The 20659-nt window shown below is 46.0% G+C and overlaps 2 protein-coding genes across 2 annotated transcripts in view; both read right to left on the bottom strand.

Annotated features, from left to right (window-relative positions):
• LOC119431550 (lysosomal alpha-mannosidase-like) overlaps positions 1-5307 on the bottom strand; it is a 34562-nt gene extending 29255 nt beyond the window's left edge. The window contains exons 1-3 of the mRNA XM_037699030.2: positions 5117-5307; positions 1876-1920; positions 280-456 (exon numbers count right to left, since the gene is read on the bottom strand). Of these exons, the coding sequence (XP_037554958.2) occupies positions 280-423 (144 nt within the window). The 5' untranslated portion in view covers positions 424-456; positions 1876-1920; positions 5117-5307. The remainder of the gene's footprint in view (positions 1-279; positions 457-1875; positions 1921-5116) is intronic.
• A 3081-nt stretch (positions 5308-8388) lies between these two features.
• Positions 8389-20107, bottom strand: LOC119431549 (lysosomal alpha-mannosidase-like). The gene is made up of 5 exons (XM_049657910.1): positions 19976-20107; positions 18464-18566; positions 15445-15591; positions 11497-11693; positions 8389-8523 (listed from the first exon to the last, which is right to left on the bottom strand). Exons 1-5 carry the CDS (start codon positions 20075-20077, stop codon positions 8389-8391), a joined length of 684 nt encoding a protein of 227 aa, XP_049513867.1. The 5' UTR covers positions 20078-20107.
• Positions 20108-20659: the final 552 nt, after the last annotated feature.

Genomic DNA, 20659 nt, shown 5'->3' with positions numbered 1-20659 from the left:
TCGGGGTGCGGCACAGTACAAATGGTGAGGTGAGTGGCAGCACGAAATGTTTACGAGACAAAAAAAAAATAAAAAAAAAATAAAGCAGCAGCAATAACATCAGCGCTGTGCCGCCGCGTGATCGTGCTGTTGTAGCAATGAACGAGGTAAATCCCAGAAGGAATTGCCGAATTCCGCTGATTCTTTCGTTATTTTGGCAGGCACGGGGCAGCATATAGTATCGTATATAATATCACAACTTATAAGTGTCAGTTCTGGACAGCAAAACGTTTCACTTACCTGTACGTAGCACGCCGGCGTCGAGTGGACCACGTGGACTGGTGGATTCTGTTCTGCAGCTATTGGAATCGCCTTCTCCATGACGTAATCCAGCCTAGCGAATTGTCCTTCAGCATGGCTGTAGCACATGTCACATCCAGCCATCACCGCCACTGTGTCGTTGGTGTATACTTTGGCCTGCATCCATGCGTTCCGGAAAGCTATGTTAACGCAGGGTGCGCATTTACAGTGCATGCGTTGGTGGGAAGAATTCTTCGGAATAAGAATGTAAGGCCTTGGGCCCAGAACGAAAGAGGGAGAAAAGGGAAGGAATGACAAGGAGATCAAGCCGACGCATGTACGGTTCGCTAATCGTACGCAGAGGAGAGGATGTTATGGTAGGAACAGTAAGAAAAGCGATTAACGAAAACAGTACACTGAGGGTGCCGCTTTGTCCGTAGGTGCACGTCGATACCGCAGTGGCTCAGTGAGGTCTGTCGACCTTCATGAACACTACCGTACCCCCGGTAAGATGACCTTGGTCACAGTGAGAGGTTTTGAGTCCACGCAGTTGACCTCACGCATTCTGGCAAAGCGTACTTCTACACATGTATTTTTGTGTTGACACCGAGTCATGTCGTGAGTTCACCGCAATGCCGGCTAGGCGGAGATCCCCCCCGCGTAAAGGTAGTGAAGAGCTGTGTCTTCTAGTTCCTAAATTTAAATATACGGGTCGCCAAGGTGTATAAAATTCATATTAAACATTTTCTTGAGATCGGTGCAATGTGTTAAGCAAAGTGCACATTCAAAATAGCGAAATATGCCAATTGTGTCAATTGTTAAGCGTCATCGTCCTGTGACTTGATCTGACGGGTTAGTTTCTAGCAAAGCTACCGCAGAATCCGTGGCCACGATGGTGGACTACACCGCGAGCCCATTTTAAATCCGGCCTTTTGAAGCGCTGCGTTAATTCGTCATCAAGCGAAAGCGGCGGTATTGGTGTATAAACAGAAATAGGTTACCTGTACCTCCACGTCAAAAGTTAGCATCATTAAACAGCATTGCGCTGGCCTTATTACCTCTACTCGCACTCCTGAAACCCACTCGTTGCGAATGACACGCTTTTGCGTCTATAGGGGAGCCCGGCTCGTCCATAGAGTAGAAGCGAACAGCGGCTTTTCCCACTCCTAATTTCGTTCCACAGAAGTGCCACTTAGTAAGTGGAACACTTTAACAAATATGTACCACTAAGTGGAACCTATGGCCACAAAGAGAATATTGAGAGTGATATACATGTAACGATGTGAAGAGCCGATGATTAAGGATATTCGTTTTAGATGGGTAGCACTTAACGAAATGAATATTTTTCCTAGCGGGCATTGCACTCACTCAATCGCACCTATGAGGAACGCGATGCAGTGTGAAGCGAAGTTTTTTTTCGCGCGATGAACAAATAGAAAAAATGGTAACATAGAGAATAGTAATTTGTTGAAGTGCAACATTCTTTAGCGTTGCAAGGCCGTATAGAATCTATATTTTTATGATTATTATTTGCAAGTAAAGATTGTGGCAAAGCCTGAGCGTTCTTTAGTTGCTTTGACCATGATCTGCACTCACCTGCGATTGCGCGTACTCCACGAGAAACTTCGGACTGCGCTCCTCCTGTGTGACATTAAAAAAAAAAACAGAGGACACATTTAATTTGCTTATTCGTCAATTTTGGTGGAGATGCCGCCAAGTAGCACGCCTGTGTGTGGGACGGAAGGGGGAGGGGAATAGCGCGCAGGTCTGACAACAAATGCAGGCAGAAGAAATTAAGTCAAGCTGACTGTATGTAATACAAAAACGTCCCAGTTTCGACCTAAAGGCGAAGCATCGATTGCGATAGCAAATTAGTGGACACCTATATGAACTAAGGATAGTAGTTTTATCGGCCGCATAAACTTCTAAACATAGGCATACTAACTCAATGAACAAGCATGGTATCACGCGCGCACAAGCACACATGAACATATCTCGCTCCATGACCGCGGAAACTCGCTGTCAAAACGCTGGACTGAGAAAGCGCGGCAGCGAGCGAACTGACCTTCGTGCTGCCTCTCACGTCAACGCGAACTAAGCCGCGAAAACACAGGGCATGGCGAACTGTGTCCCTGACGCAGATGGCTTTCAAGATACAGCGGCCCGCCCGGGCCGCAAGGCTCTATGGGAAGGATATGGAGAGGGGGGGCACGTTCGACTCCGGATGGCCACGGTGGCCACGCGCGCCCCCACGGGCCGCTATATCTTGAAAGCCATCTGCGTCGGGGACATATTCCGCCGTGCACTGTGTATTCGCGGCCGTCCGGAGTAGAAAGCGCCCCCCTCCTCCCGGAGCGTTACGAGCGCCCGAAGACGGCGCGCTTCCTTCCCGCTTCCCTCCCTTGCGTTCATGAAATTGAGCCGCGATCGCCGGCTGACCCTCGCACGCTTTCACTCGCACATGCAGCATATGGCGCGCGGTGACGATTTTATCGCCGTTGGACTTTATACGGAACCTTACGGTAACGGCAGAAATGCTCCTGGAGTGTTCATCTAATCGATATCGCATTAGAACGAAAACGAACAAATCCAACTAACAAGAATTTGCACAAGATATTGTTATAAGTGCCACAGTCACCGAATGAATAAAATATAACCTAGTGCGATGCGGTGCTTAGAATTTGACATACAGCGCGAGAAAATGGGAAGCCTAAAACAACTCCGCTGACATTTAAATTCTCTTAAAGGGGCCCTGAAACACTTCTTGAACATGCTGAGAAAACGTTGCCGATCTGTAGTAGAGGCTGTTGTGAATATGGGAGCCCAATATTACTGCACTGGATGCAGCAGGGAATTTACAATGTCGTGTTAAAACCAGCGAAACATCGCTTGCTCTCGATTCCGCTTTGCCCTCATGAAGTGTTATCAGAAGCAGCTGGACCCACCGACGCTATTCGCTGATTTCGTGATCGTGAGAGCGTTCTCAGTAATACGTGATTGCTAACTTTGAGTCAAATAAATGAAATATATGTATGTCTGCCATCTCAAAAAAGACAAACATATAATTTCATTGTTGCACTGAGCATACTCTACTGAAAAAACTCCGTATTCCCCGTAACTCCTATATCCAATAACATCATATGACATATAGAAAAAACAGACTTTTGTATGGGATCCTATATGTTTCATATCGGATTATAGGATATCGGAGTTATGGGGCATATGGACTTTTCAATAGGGTAAGTGCGTCAGCTGCGCGTGGCCTCCGCGATGACAGCGGAGAATCGTGTATGATAGTTTACCGCGGCCTCTACAGGGTGCCGCGACGAGCCCTTTCACCGTCACGACACTGAACTTTCGGCCGGGTTTTTGCATCTTGGCTACTCCGCTGTGTAACTTCCGGCGCGCAAGCGTGTACTAAACGAGAAAGAACGGCGGGTGTTGGTGCGATAACTACACTTTTTGTTGAAGAATTCGAAAATTTTTGCGGCGTCAGATTCGTGAGGCGAAGTCCCTTAATAGTGAAGTCATTCTATGATTAGTTAGAAAAGTGTTTCAGAGCCCCTTCAATTTGTCTGCATCTAGTTTATAGAATAGACAACTCTCGCGTATAATGGAGGGGAAGAAGTCGCAGTTTCGCCCGAAAGGCGAAGCATCGATTGCATTAGCAAATTAGTGGACAGCTACAGGAAGTAAGGATAGTAGTTCTCTCGGCCATGTAAACTAGTAAACATAGGCATACTAAACTAAATTACCAAGCATGGTTTCACGCGCGCGCATGCAAACATGAACACGTCTCACTCGATGACCGCGGAAACTCGCAGTCAGAACGCTGGAGTGAGAAAGCGCGCTGGCAGCAGCGAGCTAATTGATCTACGTGCTGCGTCTCGCATCTATGAGAGCGAAACCGCGGAACCAGCGCACGGCGGACTGTGTCCGCGACGCCGATGGCATTCGAGATGCAGCGAACAGCCGCCCGGAGTCGAACGGCCCCCTGCCCTCCGTACCCTCCCCTCCGGAGCATTGCGCGCGATGGCGTGCTTCCGGACGACGGCGCGCTTCCTTCCCGCTTGCCTCCCTTGTGTGCGTGAGATTGAGCCGGCGATCGCACGCGTTCACTTACCCACACAGCGTACGGCGCGTGGCGACGATTTTATCGCCCTTGGCGTTTATACAGCGCCTTACGGTGACGGTGACGGCAGAAATGCGCCTGGGGTGACCACATATTGCTATCGCAAAAAAAAAAAAAAAAAAAAAAAAACAAGGCGGGAGCCCGACGTCAAACAGCGAGCCTTTGCAGTGCAAGCTCCTCCCTGCTTCTCCCTTGTTTGCCAAGCACCTCAAGAACATTGTAAAGCAGTACCAACGGGAAGTGTTTTTCGCGCGTATTTTCTTCGATGCAGCGTCGACGGAATGTCCATTTCAGTCCATATTCTGGGACATCGTTGCTCATACCCAATCATTGTTACAGTTGTAAGTGGGCAGAAAATTGTTCCAAATAATGGTTACGAACATGTCGAACAGTGTTCAGAAAAATAGTGACTATTTCACTGGAACATACATGTACTTTCGAATATTGGTTATATGAGAATATGATAATAAAAAAAATTCAAGTTTGTGGATCATTGTCCACCACCTTTTGCTATCTTATGTGGAACGTAGTTCCAATTATGTCAGTGGAAAACCTTTGGAAAAAAATTGCGCTTATAGGTAAAACCTAAGAGAAATCAGGTTAAAGGTATACGAGCAGCATTTACTGTGTATTCTAGCAGCAACAACATCATCTCTCTCATTGGTGTGCACTTGACAACATGCAAAAGAACGCAGGTCTCCTCACCTCTTCTCTGGTGCAGTCTCTGGGTGGCCAGGCGTAGCACAGGCCCCGTGGTGCTTCATAATAGTGCTCGGGTACCCAGGTTAGAATGTGGCCACCGTCGCCCCCTGGAGCAGAGAACGCCGCTCAAGGTAAAATTATTTCGAATAAATTCTGGGCTCTTACGGGACAGGACAACGAAGCTGATTATGAGGCACGCCCCGGTGGGACACTCCGGAATACGTAACGCTACTTCGAATACGCTACTTCGCCTGCGCCGTTGCCGTCGCTAGAGAATGCGCCCCGCGGAAGACCCACCTTCCCTTGTTCACGCTTTTTTTTTTAGAACAATGAGCTACGCAACCGGTGAAAATGCTTCGTCTGCCGCTGCTGCTGAACGAGCTGCCCGAGTAGAGGCTCACGCGCCGCCGAGAGAACCCTGTCGTTCTGAATCAAATTCTTTGCCACAATATATTGCCAATTAAAAACACCTCAAATCGTCGGTAAAATTTTTGAAGTGTAAGGTTTCTTTGGTGATCTTCCCTGCCCTATCACGCGAAACGTGTAATGTCTTGTGTCTGCACAAAATGCGTAATTTACAAAGTTAAGACATTTAATTGTTGTGATAGTGTAAATGTTGATGTTTGCTAGCTTTTTTAAGCAATAAGGAGTAATTTAAAGCAGGAAAAGAAAATACAAAATACAAGGGAATATCCCTAGAGATACATAGGGCTCCTTGGAAAATTTATGCAGAAGCTTATAGTAAGGGTGGGCCAATTGAAATGTGGGGGTTGGTAAACTTGAAATTTGGGTGAGGCCGAACTTCATATTTGTGGGTAGGCCAATGTGAAATTTGGACATGGGCCACATATAATTTTGTGGGTGGGCCAAGGGGCAATCTAGTGGCATGCCAACTGAAAGTGGGGGTGGACCAACTTAAATTAGGGCATGGGCCAACTGGAAATTTCAGGTTGGCCAACCTAAATTTCGGCGTGGGCCAACTGAAATTAGGGGCTGGGTGGGCCAACTTGAAATTTCGGGGGGCTGAACTTAAATTTGGGGGTGGGGTCAACTTATATTTGAGGTTTCACCGACTTGATATGTGGGGTAGGCCAAGTTAAATTTGGTGGTAGGCCAAGTTGGGGATGGGCCCACTTGATGTTTAGGTGTGCGCCTACTTGGGATATTGGGGTGGCCCAATGTCCAATTGAACGCTGCTGAGCATTCTTAAAGTTATGGGCAGGTATAACGTAAAACTATTCCAATCTGTTTTTATTCCAAATCGGCCATTAGCCCTCTGTGATAGGTCAAAACGGCTCCAGCGCTGCCGATATGGGCGGCCGTCACACCCATATGGGCAGACCTGGAGCTGTTTTGACCTATCACGGAGAGCTAATGGCATATTCGGTATAAAAAACAGATTGGAAGAGTTTTACCTTATGCCGGCCATGAACAGCTCGCGGGAAGCGAGCGCGTTGAGACGTTTGGCGCGTTTTCATTGGGCCTTACCGATGCGCAATCAGAACGCAGGCGAGAGAGCTTGTGTGGACAAGGAACGCGCGCATAACAAAGGCTTGCGAGAGGAACATCGAGGGAAATGGCATTGCGGCGATTCACTCTCCCCTCGCGCATCGCGTCACATGGTAATGTGGCAGCTGGTGTTCCCTTTCCACCGCTCTTCCCCTTCCCCTTTTCCTATTTTATCCCCCTTTCCCCGCCCCTCAGATGCTGAGCTGTGCTCCCTATAAGGGCTGCAGAAACGTGCATCTTTTCTCTTTTCCTCAACCTCTACTACCGCTCTGCTGTGTCTAGGCGCGCTCGTGGCAGGCGTTCCGGCTCAATTGGTACAATTGCATCGAAGGGGTCGGATTCGGCGAGAAAATCTGACAATGGTCTACTAAAGCCTAAGCACTCTTTGTCACCGGAAAGGTCATGGGTAGGCGTGCATAAGCCAGGAAAGGCAAGTAAGCAAAACTAAGCCAAAAAGGAAGTCGCAGCCGAGACAAGCAATACTTACGCTTTAGTAGACAATTCTCAGAATTCCTGTAGCTTTTTTTCGTACTTTCGTACTTTCGTACTTTCCATGAAGGCTCTTTTATATCACCACTATCGAGGAGCCTCCGTGCAATATTTCACATTTGAATAACTACGCTATGTTTACCATCATCACATTGTTTGTTGTTGTTTTTTTTTTCTTTCCCACCCTCCTCCTCTAGAGTAGAAGCGTTCTTTACTCTTATCTGTCATTTTGTCATACTTTTCGCACGCCACGCCATACCGCTTTGATGATCTCCTCCAGGGGTCTTTGTCCTCGATCCCCTTCCTATGCAGAGTTGCATGTCCTTATAAGCCACAAAATTCTCTGTATTTCAATAAGGAGTTTCGCTCTTTCTCTCATCCTCTGACTCTCTCTACGCTATGTTAAACTAGGTTTTCTACACGGCCCAAAATGTCACTGTAGTTGGCTTTTTATCGCCACTATGCCAGGTGCTTTTCGTTTAGCTGCGCCGAAGTTTTAAAAATTATCTGTGGCACATACCACAATTCTAACCGTTGAGCTAAATTAATCGATGAGGCGACCATTATTTATACGAGAAATGAAGGTGCTATACCTAATATTTACATATTTAAACAAATTACCTTTTTAATTCGTTACAGCACATGTTTAGGTTTACGATTTGTCGCTGGTGAGGTCTCAAGGCACATTCACTTGGAACGAATTCTCAGAACCGCACCAGTTTCGAGATAATACTGATAATACTTTTGAAGGGGTCCGACGAAATGCGTTGGCGTGCCAATAACGTTTACGCTTCAATACATAAGACTGCGTTTTCTTATAAAAAGTGAAACAACAGCGAATTTTATTCGCAAGTTTGACGGCGCATATCTCGAAACCGCTGCCATCCTCTGAATTTGTTTCAAGTTGATATGCCTTGTAAGCTCACTAGCTACAATTCGTTGATTGAAATATGTGCCGTAAAGTCAGTATTTAAAAAGTTAATTAGGTGTCTTTATGTTAACTATTTAATTAGGAGTTTGATTTCTAGTACAAGTAAGGGCCGTCTCATCGAGTAATTTACCTCAAGGGTTAGAATTGCGCATCTACTACAGGCAATTTTTTGTTAAAAATGTGGTGCAGCTAGAGGAGTGTGCTGGACTGGGCTGGTTGGTACAGTATTAGGACGGGAGCAAACAGCGCTTGAACGGGACGAAGTGAAGACGTGTTTCTTCCTCATTTCGTCCCGTCCAAGCGCTGTTTGTTCCCGTTCTGTTGGCGTAGGTCCTAAAGAAACCGCCTATATGGACAAAATCAGACACTTTCCCTGTTGACGGCTGTCGGCCTCCCAGACAAACTCCATGGAACGTGCCGCCTGCAACTTTTTCTTGGTGTCCCACGATATGCGGCCGATCATGGCGCTGCTGAAGCCCATCTGCCAAGAGACGAGCACACAGTGAGACTGGAGAGTGATCAGTTTCAGTAAATATGAGCGAATATTTCAAGAAAGGTGTTCCCTATGTGAGACGGTGTGGGTGTTCCAGCAGGTACAGACGCGGAACCCCCTACCTGCTGGAACCCGCACACTGGATCATCATGCACCAAGTGGTCCAGCAAACCACCCTATGTGAGAAGCGCAAGCATTGGATGGAGCCAGGTGCCTTAAGGGGCATTTGGAAATTGCTTGGAGACGCCTTCGTTTTTAAAAAGTACCATAAATAAGGATGGTGATGATGATAATGATGTGAGAAGGCAACGTGGAGTGCTAATCGTGATTCACAGTAGTGGTGCATCACGATTGCCTTTTCAGGGTTGATTTTGTTTTCGCATTCGAGAACTTCCGCTTTTATATATGACTTTAGCAAGCTACATCTATTATATAGCTTGTAGAAGCAACCATTTCGACAAGCGATCCCTTGCAACGCACGCCCCCAAGATTTAACCAATTCGCATTTTCCGGATAAGTGTGAAGCAGACGTATTTACTCTGGGCGAAGCCGGGGGTGGCTAGGGGGAAGGGGGGGCAGAGGGGCGAACTTCTTGCTACTTTGAAGCTTTCTTTACCGTTGAAGTTTCTTACGTAGCTTCGTGCAAGAATTGGGTGGACGAGAATATTCACGCGCGTACACTGGGAGTGAAAGAAGTGGTGGTCTTGTGATGGTCTTGTGAGGTGTTGGTCTTGTGAAAGAAGGTAAAAAAGTCAGGAGAGCTAATAACAAAACGATGAAGGGGAGAAATGAATATAGAAATGACTGCTGCGGGAAAGGAAAGAAAAATACTGAGAGTGAAACTCGCCGCAAATGTTTGCATTCACTCTTTGCGCGAGTGTAGGTAACTGCTTGTCTCGGTGTACACTTATTTTTAAAGGTTCTGCTTTCACCGCATTTTCACTTCCTCTCTGTTTCTATTCCCCTGCTTCTTTCCTCCAGCTTAGGGTATAGCCAACCACATGCTTTCCTGGATAACATCCCTGCCTTGTCTCTCTTTTTCCTGTTCCTGTTGAAAGATGTCACACCCCTCCTTTCTGTTGGCGGCAATGTGCAGGTCATGCACGAAGTTAGCCTGTGGCAATACAGTCCCTGTAATTAGGTCAATTTATGTAGACAACAATTATATCAGGTGCCGGGGGAAAGCAGCTATCTAAACAAATGCAGCACAGACTTACTTAGAAAATTTATATGGTCGATATACATAGGTAAGTTTACATTGAGGGGCAAGATCGAAAGGTTGAAAGCAACTTGTTTCCAGCTATATACCGCAATTCCGCTTTTCCATAAACGGGAACATTGTATCGTACAATCGAGCAGAAGATTGTAATATTTGGGAAGTGAAGGACCAAACAAACAACAAGAAAACATAATTTTTAAAATAAAGAAGAGCATTTAAGATTCCTGAATCCTCTTCTGAACCCGAAAAAAAAAATTCCTGCCCAAGGGATCTCATGATGAGTGGCGACGTTAAAGCTATTACCATTTGAGCATTGTAGCAATAAACCGTATTGCTGAACACACCTTTATTTATAATTTGCAGCAGTCATTTTCGACATTACTATTGCGTCGGTGATATGCGACATAAACTGTCTACGGTATCGGCCCACTTCGCTAGGAAACTCGCTTGCCTGGATCGGCCATGACCATGACTGCGTGACGACGATTGTACGATGACGACACAGTGACGTCATTGGAACGACGACGGGGCTGCGCCAGGACCAATATATGACGATTCTAAAATGATGACCAGTGCATAACGATGACAGCTTACCGAAAACTGCATGAGCACGATGGGATGACGACTACTGCACGACGACCATGGCGTGATTACGACTGTACCACGACGATGGCGTGATGGCGACACTATGATGTTGACATTATGGGGACGATGGCGGAACAACTGCATGACGCGAATCGGATGACGAAGCTAGAGATGGAACAATCGTGAGTCGTCACGATGACGGTATGACAACTAAAGCATGATGACGACTAAATGACGACGACGGCAAGACGAGGGTTGGATGACGTAGCTGGAGTGATGACGATGCGATGACCACAATGTAACTACCAGCCCATACCTTATGGCCCAAGTTGTTGGACAACTTGGGTCATCGGGTCAGCGTAAGAGGCTTGACGACCACGGCATGAAAAGAGACGGATGACGAAGCTGGTTTGACGGCGATGCAATGACCACGAGGGCACCACGATCACGAGTACATTCCTAGTGGCCCAAAATAGTAGGAAACTTGGCCAACGGGGTTGGTGTGAGAGGTTAGATAAATCGATACACTCAAAGTGCTTGAAATAGGCAAAGTATGCTGATCGCATACTAAGGCCATGGTCTTATAGAATAATACGAAGGTGCAGCTGGCAGTTTGCTTGGTTCCCAGAAAGACAGCCTTACACTTAAAAAAATATTCGACTTGTTCCAAGGATAGAATCAGGGACCGAACCAGCGACACTTGCCCAACTGAAGCAGCCGCTGGCAGTCGGAGGTGCGTGGCCTAATAAATTGACAGCGCAGTGCGCTGAAATATAGCGTAAATCTAAGTTTCTACAGCGCCGAAACTTTCTTTCCAAGCAGATTACATGTAAAAACTCTCTGAATTTAAGCTCTAATGATGTAGGTATCCTTTTCTATCCCTTTCAGGAATTACTTCCCATTTTCAATAATTCATTTCTGCCTTGCGAACTTCCATTGAAGCTATGTGGTGTAGCGCGAAGCAGGACGAGGGACACAGAAAAATGTGCCCCTCGTCCTGCTTCGCGCTACACCACATAACCTCGTGGAAAAGCAACTAACCCAAACCTTTCACCCTTCTAACTTCCATTGAAAATGTTTAGTTATCTCTATATCTGATAGCCGTGATGACACTTTCATGCGTTTGGTGCGGCAGCGAGTTGGTCGAAGCGCCCAACCCTGGCGAAAAGGGCCGCCTGCGCGATGCTGTGCCCAAAAGGGTCGGCCTGCCAGGCTACGCTGGGCACGCCGCAGTCGGGTCCGAACGTGTCGTTGAGGAAGCGCAGTCCCAGCGTCATCTGGTCGATGATGGCCGTGTAGTGGGTCACCGCCTCGTCGTTTTGGACCCATCCGCCGCCAACGAACTGGAGTCGTCCTGTGATAGAACGTCATAGGCATAACGAGCGTGTCTGTGAGAGAGAGAGAGAGAAAGGAAAGGCAGTGTGGCTCAGCCGAATTGCGCCACGTTTACCGCCCTACACATAGGCTGGTAATCGATAGAAAGAGTGAGAGTGGGGAAATTAAAGCTCGACCATTACAGGTCCTCAACGTTGCAAACATGGCGCACAATAAGCGGCGACACACGTACATGATACTGTTCAGCATTTAGACAGGAAGGCTACCAGCTTTTTACGGCGAAAGCACTTTATGCCTCATGAAGCGGGAAATCCGGCGTCCGTCGTCCGGCGTTATCGTCTGATGGTACCAAAACTCCGGTGGCCAAGTGTTGACGTCACACTGCGGCTCGCACTGCGAAATGCCATGCTTAACAGCCACGGTGTCGGACTGAACGGCGTGGCCACACGCAAGGAAACAGACCTGGCTCACTCCCAAAATTGGAATAAGGTGGATTTAAGTAGATTAAGGTGGATTGAAGTGGCATAAGGTGGATTAAGGTGAATTAAGGTTGGTACGAATTAGAGCACAGTGGATTAAGGTGAAGTTTTAATTTAAGGTGATAACTCAGACAAGTCCTCATGCTTTGGCATTCAAATCACGTAAGGATACTGAAGTGACTGTCCACGTTTTGTAGTAGCTAAGAAGAATTTGGCTGCTGAAACTTGTTAAAACACAGGGCAAAAGCGAGGCAAGACAAGTTACGCCACGTGTCTTCTCTTCCTTTTGTCTCGTCTCTTCAGTTCACTTTCCAAACACGCCTTAGCCATGAACCGAATAGGTTCGGTTGATTGCTATTGTTATGGTAGCTTCGTACCACTAGCAGTGCACAAATAAAGTGATCCATGTCGTCCAAATGTATTTTACTGTGTAAGCTGTGGATTGAGTAGACAGAGTGAGAAATAAAGAAACGGAAAGGCAGGAAGGCTAATGTTGCAGTTGGTTTGCTACCATACACTGGGGTAGGGAGAAGCGAGCATAAAAGGAAAGGGAGGAGGAAAGGGAGAACAAGTGACGCGCGCCACACATAACATCGTTCACCGCGCAATCCGAGGCGGTCTCAGAGGTCAGTCGTCTTTAAAATGTGCTACATCAGCGCGTATGATGGTGGAGAACATGGTCCCAGTATTTTTTCTTATGTGAAAACTGTTGTACACTGGGCTTAAAGTGGCACGTATTGTGAGGTTGACTTACAGTGGAACGGAATAAATACCGCATTGTGGCAAAGTTTTTGTCGTAAGTTTCGAACACGAGGATTCTTTCAGAGCAGATATTTCAAGCAATGCGCCGATCTAAGCGAACGTCGAATTTTAAACTTATGATCGCAATTTTGATATACGAAAACAATTATTTAACCGTGGAGTGCTACGGTCTGACTGTATTCATAACATGAGAATGGCGAGCAATTGTTTAGAGCTTGTCCGCGTCCGAGTGTTAATTACCATTCAAATGTTTACGCTTTCGAGACGCGTGCTCTAAATATGAGTAATTTGCGTGCTGAGAAAGGCTTGGTATGGGAGGGGAAACTACAAGGGCATTTAAGTTCTCCGCAGGCATCTATATTAAACTCGTGAGACAAGATTACACAACAGAAGCACTACCTTTGGCCGTTTGCACAAATATACAGTTTGCTACGTAACTTTATGCGAAGTAAACTTATCGTACTTCTATGTTTCAGCGTAGTGAGAGAGGAGAGAGCACTTAAATTTATTATGTCGTACTGAAACAACTTTTCATTGCTTACTCTTTGTTACCAAACCTATATTTCAAGTGAAATAACTTTCTTTTATTATTTATGACTTTTGGCAAATCTTCCCGAATAAAGAAAAAAATGTGGTTGATCCCTCTTATATAGGAATCGGTATAGAACACGAAAGTGAAACGTGTCTTCACAGAAGTAGTGTAATGTTTATTGCACATTGATATATAATGTCTATTGGTGTTTTGTGGCTAAAGCGCCCTTAGGCGTTGATGCACCCACGCTGACGCCTGGTGGCACGTCTCCTCCATCACGACTACCAACGTCGATGACCATGAGCAACCGTCGTGCATATGGAAGCTGCACTACGCTGCACACGCTAGCACAACGCGAAAGACGAAGCACGTAACTGACACACTAATACAACGCGCAAGACAAAGCACGTAACTGAATCGTCACCGAGTCAAATCAGCGCGTACAGCGCGTCGTAATTGCAGCCTCCGCGATCAACTTCAGAAACATTTTCAGAGCTAATTGCGGAGGCCACGCTCCGCTGTGCTGAGTACGGTGAACGCCACCTAGGTGGCGTTGGTAGTGCTTCTTGATGCCAGCGTCCCTTCGAATGCTGGCATCGAGGCGACGTAGTGCTGAGACCACCGAAGCGTTCACTGTCGGTGCGCGTTAGTGTCATAATGCAGTACTTCTCTTTTCTGCTCGTAGGCGGCGGCACCGCCCCGAGCAAGAGCGCGGGTACACGGAGGAGTGTTAGATATGTAAGGCGCGTCTGTGTAGCTCTCTGCAAATGCGTTTGTGGCGCAATGGGTTAAACGCTCGGCGATCTATCGTCGCGGACCGAGAGGTCGTGGGTTCGATTTCCAAATTTTGCATGTTTGTGGAACTTTTTCTTCTGGTTTCTTTCTTTGTATTATGTTCTATGACGTATTTCCGTGACGGAAATACGTCACGGAAATCCGTGACGGAAATACGTCAGTGAAGTCTTGGTGGACCCCGGCATAAAACACTTTCGTGTTAAAAAAAAGAGAAAGCTCAGCCGACTAAGTTGCATAGCGTGAAGAGGTAGACATCACTTTGCAAGATAAGTTGCGTAATTCCGATAACTAATAAAAAAATTGAAGATTTTATGATTCACTTTAGGATGACACGTTGAGGCTGCGGAATTGAACCAGACAGTAATAAAAGCGAACTCCACTTATCAGAAATCCGAGATGAGCGGCAATTTGGAGATGTCCGTCCCCGAAATGCGCTCACGAAATGGAGTGGCATTGCACTTATCTTTATTTCTGCACTCAATTCGAGAATATTTGTGAAAATATTGTTGCAATTAAAATATCATCTCGAGGACAAATATCTGGAAACTGCCGCCTGTCTATGGACTCCCGCTAAATGGTTATCATTGCATTACCGACTGAGTTCGATTTTTTTCAGTGGCAGTAAGGGCACGTAAATAAATAAATAAATAAATAAATAAATAAATAAATAAATAAATAAATAAATAAATAAATAAATAAATAAATAAATAAATAAATAAATAAATGCCACGGCGGCCCCATTTCGATGGGGGTGAAATGCAGAAAACATCTTCGTACTTAGATTTAGGTGCCCGTTGAAGAACCCCACGTGGTCCAAATTATGGCCTCACCTCATAACCACCACCTCATAACCAGGTGGTGGTTTTGGCAAGTGAAACACTACATTTTTTATAAATAAATAAATAAATAAATAAATAAATAAATAAATAAATAAATAAATAAATAAATAAATAAATAAATAAATAAATAAATAAATAAATAAATAAATAAATAAATAAATAGTTTACGAGCGGAAATGTGCTGATCACCTAAGTAAACACTGCGCTTAATTTGTAAAGCAATTTAACGAACGCCAAGCGATCAGTCTGAAAAGGTGGAAGTGCTCCTTCCGACCCAGGTGTTTTTCAACAGTCTGTTTGGCAAAATAAAAAAAAGAATAATCGGGCAGTAGAAATTAATAAAGGCCGAGGCGAACAACGTACCTGACTGCACCATACTTCGAACCTGTGTTTGCACTTCGGCTGACTGCTCGTTCCACCAGCGTGAAAAGAACACGTTCTCTGCTGACACGTACCGTCGGCTGGGCTTGTTCCACAGCGCTGCCGTAGTGCCTGTGTAGATCGTTTGCACTGCGGAGTGGTTTGGGGCAGAAAGAGGACAGATGTATTATTTTCCTTCGAATGCGTTAAGGACGGCGTGGAAGCACAATGCATATGCAAGGTGCGACAAAAGATCACAAAGGTATGTGGAGGCCTACGCGTCGTTCCACAGCCCCAAATCTGAGACAACGAAAAGGAGATTTAGCGGTGATCCAAGTAGAAGAAGACATTTTCATACAGATGTGAGTATTCGCTTATTGTTCAGCTTTGTGGAGCTCTTTCGCGGCTGAGGCATATACTTCGCGGAATTAAATGTGTATGATCTGAAGTGAAGGCGCGAAAACGACGACGGACGAAGAGAGAGCACACACACACACACAGGGCGCCACTTCCAACAATGTTCCAACAGCGCAATACGTGGCAGAAGTGTTTAGCTGCCTTTCTGTTAGTAAGGCTCAAGCTTCTTACAGTAGACGACCCTTACCTCGTAAAGGATTCTACACAAGTAGTTGACTACCTGTCGAGGCAGCCAGTGATGGAATTAGAGGCCTTTTCCGTAGATCTGAAGCATCTATATTATAGCATGCCAAAAGCAGAATTGCTTCAGTGCGTCCAGAAAGGCATTGGCAGTTATGGCTCCCTGGCATTTCTAAATGAAGCGGGTATTCCGGAAGACAAATTCCTGGCCATGCTCGAACTTTACCTGGCTTCCACCTATATTGAATGGGACAGTCGTTTGTACCTGCAAAAGAGCGGCGTTTGCATAGGTTCCTGTTTAGCTCCGATCCTGAGCGACTTATTCTTAGCTCGCGCTGGCAGAACTATGTCTAGCAGTCTAGAGGGTAGCGGTGTAGTCAAAGTTTTTAGATTCGTTGACGACTTCCTAATTTTCGTAGATAAGAATTTCATTGACGCCGACTTGATCGTTAGTCAAACATTGACAACTTTCAGGCAGACTTTATCTCCCATAGAAGTGACCCACGAACTTTCGGTAGATTCCTCCATCAGGTTTTTAGATCTTAGATTGTTTTTAGCAAGTAACCACGTCTGTTGGCAGTATGAACCTCGGGCTAGTAAACCTCTGTTACCTTTTAGTTCCTCTCACTCAAAGCTAGTTAAACGAAGCATTGCTAACATGTGCCTGCTGAATGTTTTTAAGAAGTCCTGTTCACATCGAGCTGCGGCAAGTTTTCTCAAGCAGATCGACCGACTGGAAGAGGCAGGCTACCCGCAGCCTGTTCTAATTTCCGTAGCGGAAACAATCCTGAGGAAGTCCCGAACACGCCAACTGGACCAGGAGCCACCTCGCGAAAAAGAAAAGGTAGCCGTCATACCTTACATACACCGCATGTCGCACAATTTGAAAAAAAGATTGCCAAGCGAGCTAACGTAAATGTCGTGTTTTCTGCCCCGTGTAAGCTTTCCAAGCTCTGTAGAATGACTAACCCTTTTTTTCCGCAAGGCACCGGCCTGTGTCACAAAACATGAAAACAAGTACGTAGATTGTCAGGCAGGAGTAGTTTACGAAATTCCTTTAGATTGCGGTAGAAAGTACGTGGGCCAAACCGAGCAGTGCCTGAATGACAGGCTGAGGCGGCACAATAACAAAGTCAACATTGGGAGAGAGGGCCACCTGGCAATTCATTGTAGAGACTGCAAATGTAAGCCAGACTTCTACGCCCGCGCTGTGGTTGCCAAAAGCCGTGACAAATGGGTTCGTTTAATAATTGAGGCCAAAAGGATCATTGAGGCAGGTGATAAGTGCGCAAGTGTTGCCTCAATATCTCTATCACGCAAAGAACTACTTTACCTGAACGCGAATGCGCACTGAGAAACTGTGATTGTGCTCCCTGTATAAATTAGTGGCGTTCTTTTCTGATTAAACATTGTTGGAAGTGGCGCCCTGTGTGTGTGTGTGTGTGCTCTCTCTTCGTCCGTCGTCGTTTTCGCGCCTTCACTTCAGATCATGCTTAACCAACACGCCCAACTATCCATCCTAACGACGTAAATGCGTATTTCACTGCGGAATAGCCACGTGACGATCTTGTCGTACGTCACGGCCACATGAGACTAGTATCGCTACTCAGCGGTGAGTCTTATAAAGCGGGGCGTTCTACGCTGCTCCGATCACAGGGTGTCCGCGCGGTCATCGCCAAATGCAGTTATCTCGCAATCTACTATACGCGAGAAGTCGTTTATTGCGGAGTGACATGAGATATTAACACGAAGGAAGGCGAGATTTTCGAGTGGCCCGTTTCAAAACAACGAGGCAGATTTTAGAAGCGTGACCTAAGGATGTGTTTTCCAATGACAAGAGTGCGGTATGACTTGCTTGCTACATTTGTGACAGATAAAGGTGTCAAGCACCGGGGAACACACCGCTTTAGAACAGGTCACTTTAGAACACGCCACTAGATTGCATATGCAACATGGGCCTCAGGTTATTTTTCCTTTTCTCTCCATGATTTGTGGATTTCCTTAGTTAGTGTTCTGCGTTTGCTAGAGACGTTTGACAGTGTTCGGTAACCTTATGATCTTTTTGGCTATTATTTTTCCTGCCTATGATTTTGGGATAGCCGGCCCTATCTTGCTAGGGTTGTGGCTTGGGCTAGTTGGTCCCCGGTGCGAAAGGAGGGGAACAGTGTGAACTTTTTTGAACAAACACGCAGTTCGTCCTTATCTGTTCGGCTCTGTCTCTGGCCAAGCATCCCATATTTTACATTTAATCAAGAACAAGCCAAAGATAGATAAAGGTAGCAGGCTGCTTTACCTTCAGAGACTCGAAAAGTGGTGCAAGTCCTGTTTCAAACCAGTTTTCTTTAACTTATTTACTAAAATTAGATGCAAATGAACAAAATAAGGGAAAATTGCTAACGCACGCAAGATGCACACCAAGGCTCACCTGTGCCGTACATGGTGTCCAATATCCAATACCATCCAGCGTCGTTGTGGCTGTGACTAAGCACGTGCACGTTGATGTAGCCCGGCTTCTGCTCGGGGCAGCCCTGCGTGTCGAAATGTAAAGTGTTAAAGTTCACACACACACGCACACGCACACGCACACACACACACACACACACAGGACAAAAAAAAAAAAAAGAAACGGACGCACTCATCCGACAACAATTTGTTTTAGAGATACTAACGCCTCCATATTCTTCCGAAAAACGAAGAACATTGACTGGGTTCATGGGGTATTCGTCTAAGGTTTTCGGGGTATTCGTTAAAACAGAACCCCCGTTCTGTTTTAACGTAGGACGCGAGAATCCGACATAAAATCTCGTTATGGAGTCCTTGAACTGCACACGTGTAGCACAGTGCTTTTTACTTTTTCTATACTTTATTATTTTTTTATTTCGAACGGCAAAACTAGGCTTGTCCGGGAGAGTTGGGAACACATCTTAGACCGGGATAATTTAGGAATGTAATTCCTGCTCTTTCTTTTCAGGGCGTAGCTAGTGGTACTAACGGCGCTCTTCCTAAGTGATCACTAATACCGGCCGGTCAACTACAGGATATTAAACGAAAGAAACACCTTCTAGCGAAATGAATAGTCTAAATATACCGGCCCAGTGCTATGCGGTCATAAGCTTCACGTGTACGGAGCCGCTGGCCCAACCATTTCATAAGATGCTTGTCTTGCACGCAGTCACAGCCACAGTGGTTTCTTCATAAAAATAACTACAACATGTCGTTTGTGTAGTAGTGGCGAAAAAAAAAGAAAGTAAGAAGAAAACGAGATGGGAGGGAAGGCATGGTCAACGGAAGTGTGACTACACCCTGGTGTTCACCGTGTCTTCCTTGCCGTCTTGGCGTTTTTTTCTGTGGTACCATTACCGAAGAAATGAACCCACATCAACTAGTCCCCTATTTCGTATATCATATTTGCTCGAGACTGGGCGGAATTTCGTCCGCCTTCTCTCCTCTTGTGATTTCATTTGCGAGCATCACCGCCCTGCTGCTACTACTACTACTATACTACTAGTGTTGCTGCTACTAATGCTGCTACTATACTAGTGCTACTACTACTAGTACTACTACTACTGCTGGTACTAGTTATTCTACTCCGACGACTACTACAACTTCTACTACTTTTGTAGTTTGCTAGTACTTTGGTGTTTGCTAGTACTGCTACTATTCCTGCAAGAAGTTGTTGTTTTTTTTCATTCCCTTCCATTTTCGTTTACTTTATCAGTTCGGCATTGCAAAAAGCTGCGTGTACCAGAATGCAAAAAAAAAAGAGAGAAAAATCTGCACGTTAAAAAACCCCAATTGGTTAGCATAAATTCAAAGTCCACCCCCTTACGGCGTCCTTCATGACCCAGTGTGTAGCTTCGGTACACGAAACCTCACAATTCAACTCGCGCGTCATTAGGTCCAGACAAGTTGCGCGTATATAGGCATGCACGCTCACCTTGAGTTCGCATCGGTTGGCCGCTAAAACAGCTGGGTAAAAAACGGTAAGTAGAAGCAGCAGCCGCCCCCGAAATATCAGCGGCGTCCACGGCGCGTGCATCCCGTCCTTTCTGGAGCAGCGACAGGCAACAGTGTGCTCTGCGGCGCAATTTCCTTGCGCGTGCCTGCAACACCGTGCGCAATGCGTCGGCCTGTACGAAGTTGCCTGTGTAGGCAGCTACAGAAAGAGGCGAAGACGAGGAGACACGTATGCTTGCTTCCCGCTTTCCACTTGTTATACGGTTACAGTGGCGTCCGGTTTCGAGTGAATGCGTTGCTCGCACATCCTGTGGCGAATATTTGCTCCGGCATATTGTTATCCTTAGGCATCCAGCAAGGGCCTCAAATGGCAAGGAACTGACCTTTGGATTATTATACAAATTTTCCCATCTGATGTCGCCGTATTTGTAAATCTCTGAACACAGCGCATGTCATGTCTACCTTTTCTTTGTCGTCGTATTTTTGAGCGCTGTTTTAAATTCACAGTGTATATTTCTATATTCTTTTTGGCCTTTCCATCCTTTGTGTCAGATACACCGTCTCCGTTTCTGTCACTTTTTTTTCGAAGCGGAACCTTTCTTAGCGAACCTCGCCGGGTTTCATGGCCGTAACGGCGGCCTGACTGTTCCCTTATAGGAACCAA

Source organism: Dermacentor silvarum, chromosome 10, assembly GCF_013339745.2.
Source record: "Dermacentor silvarum isolate Dsil-2018 chromosome 10, BIME_Dsil_1.4, whole genome shotgun sequence".
NCBI lineage: Eukaryota > Metazoa > Arthropoda > Arachnida > Ixodida > Ixodidae > Dermacentor > Dermacentor silvarum.
The sequence above is the reverse complement of the archived record's forward strand: the minus strand, read 5'-3'. Positions and strand labels throughout refer to the sequence as shown.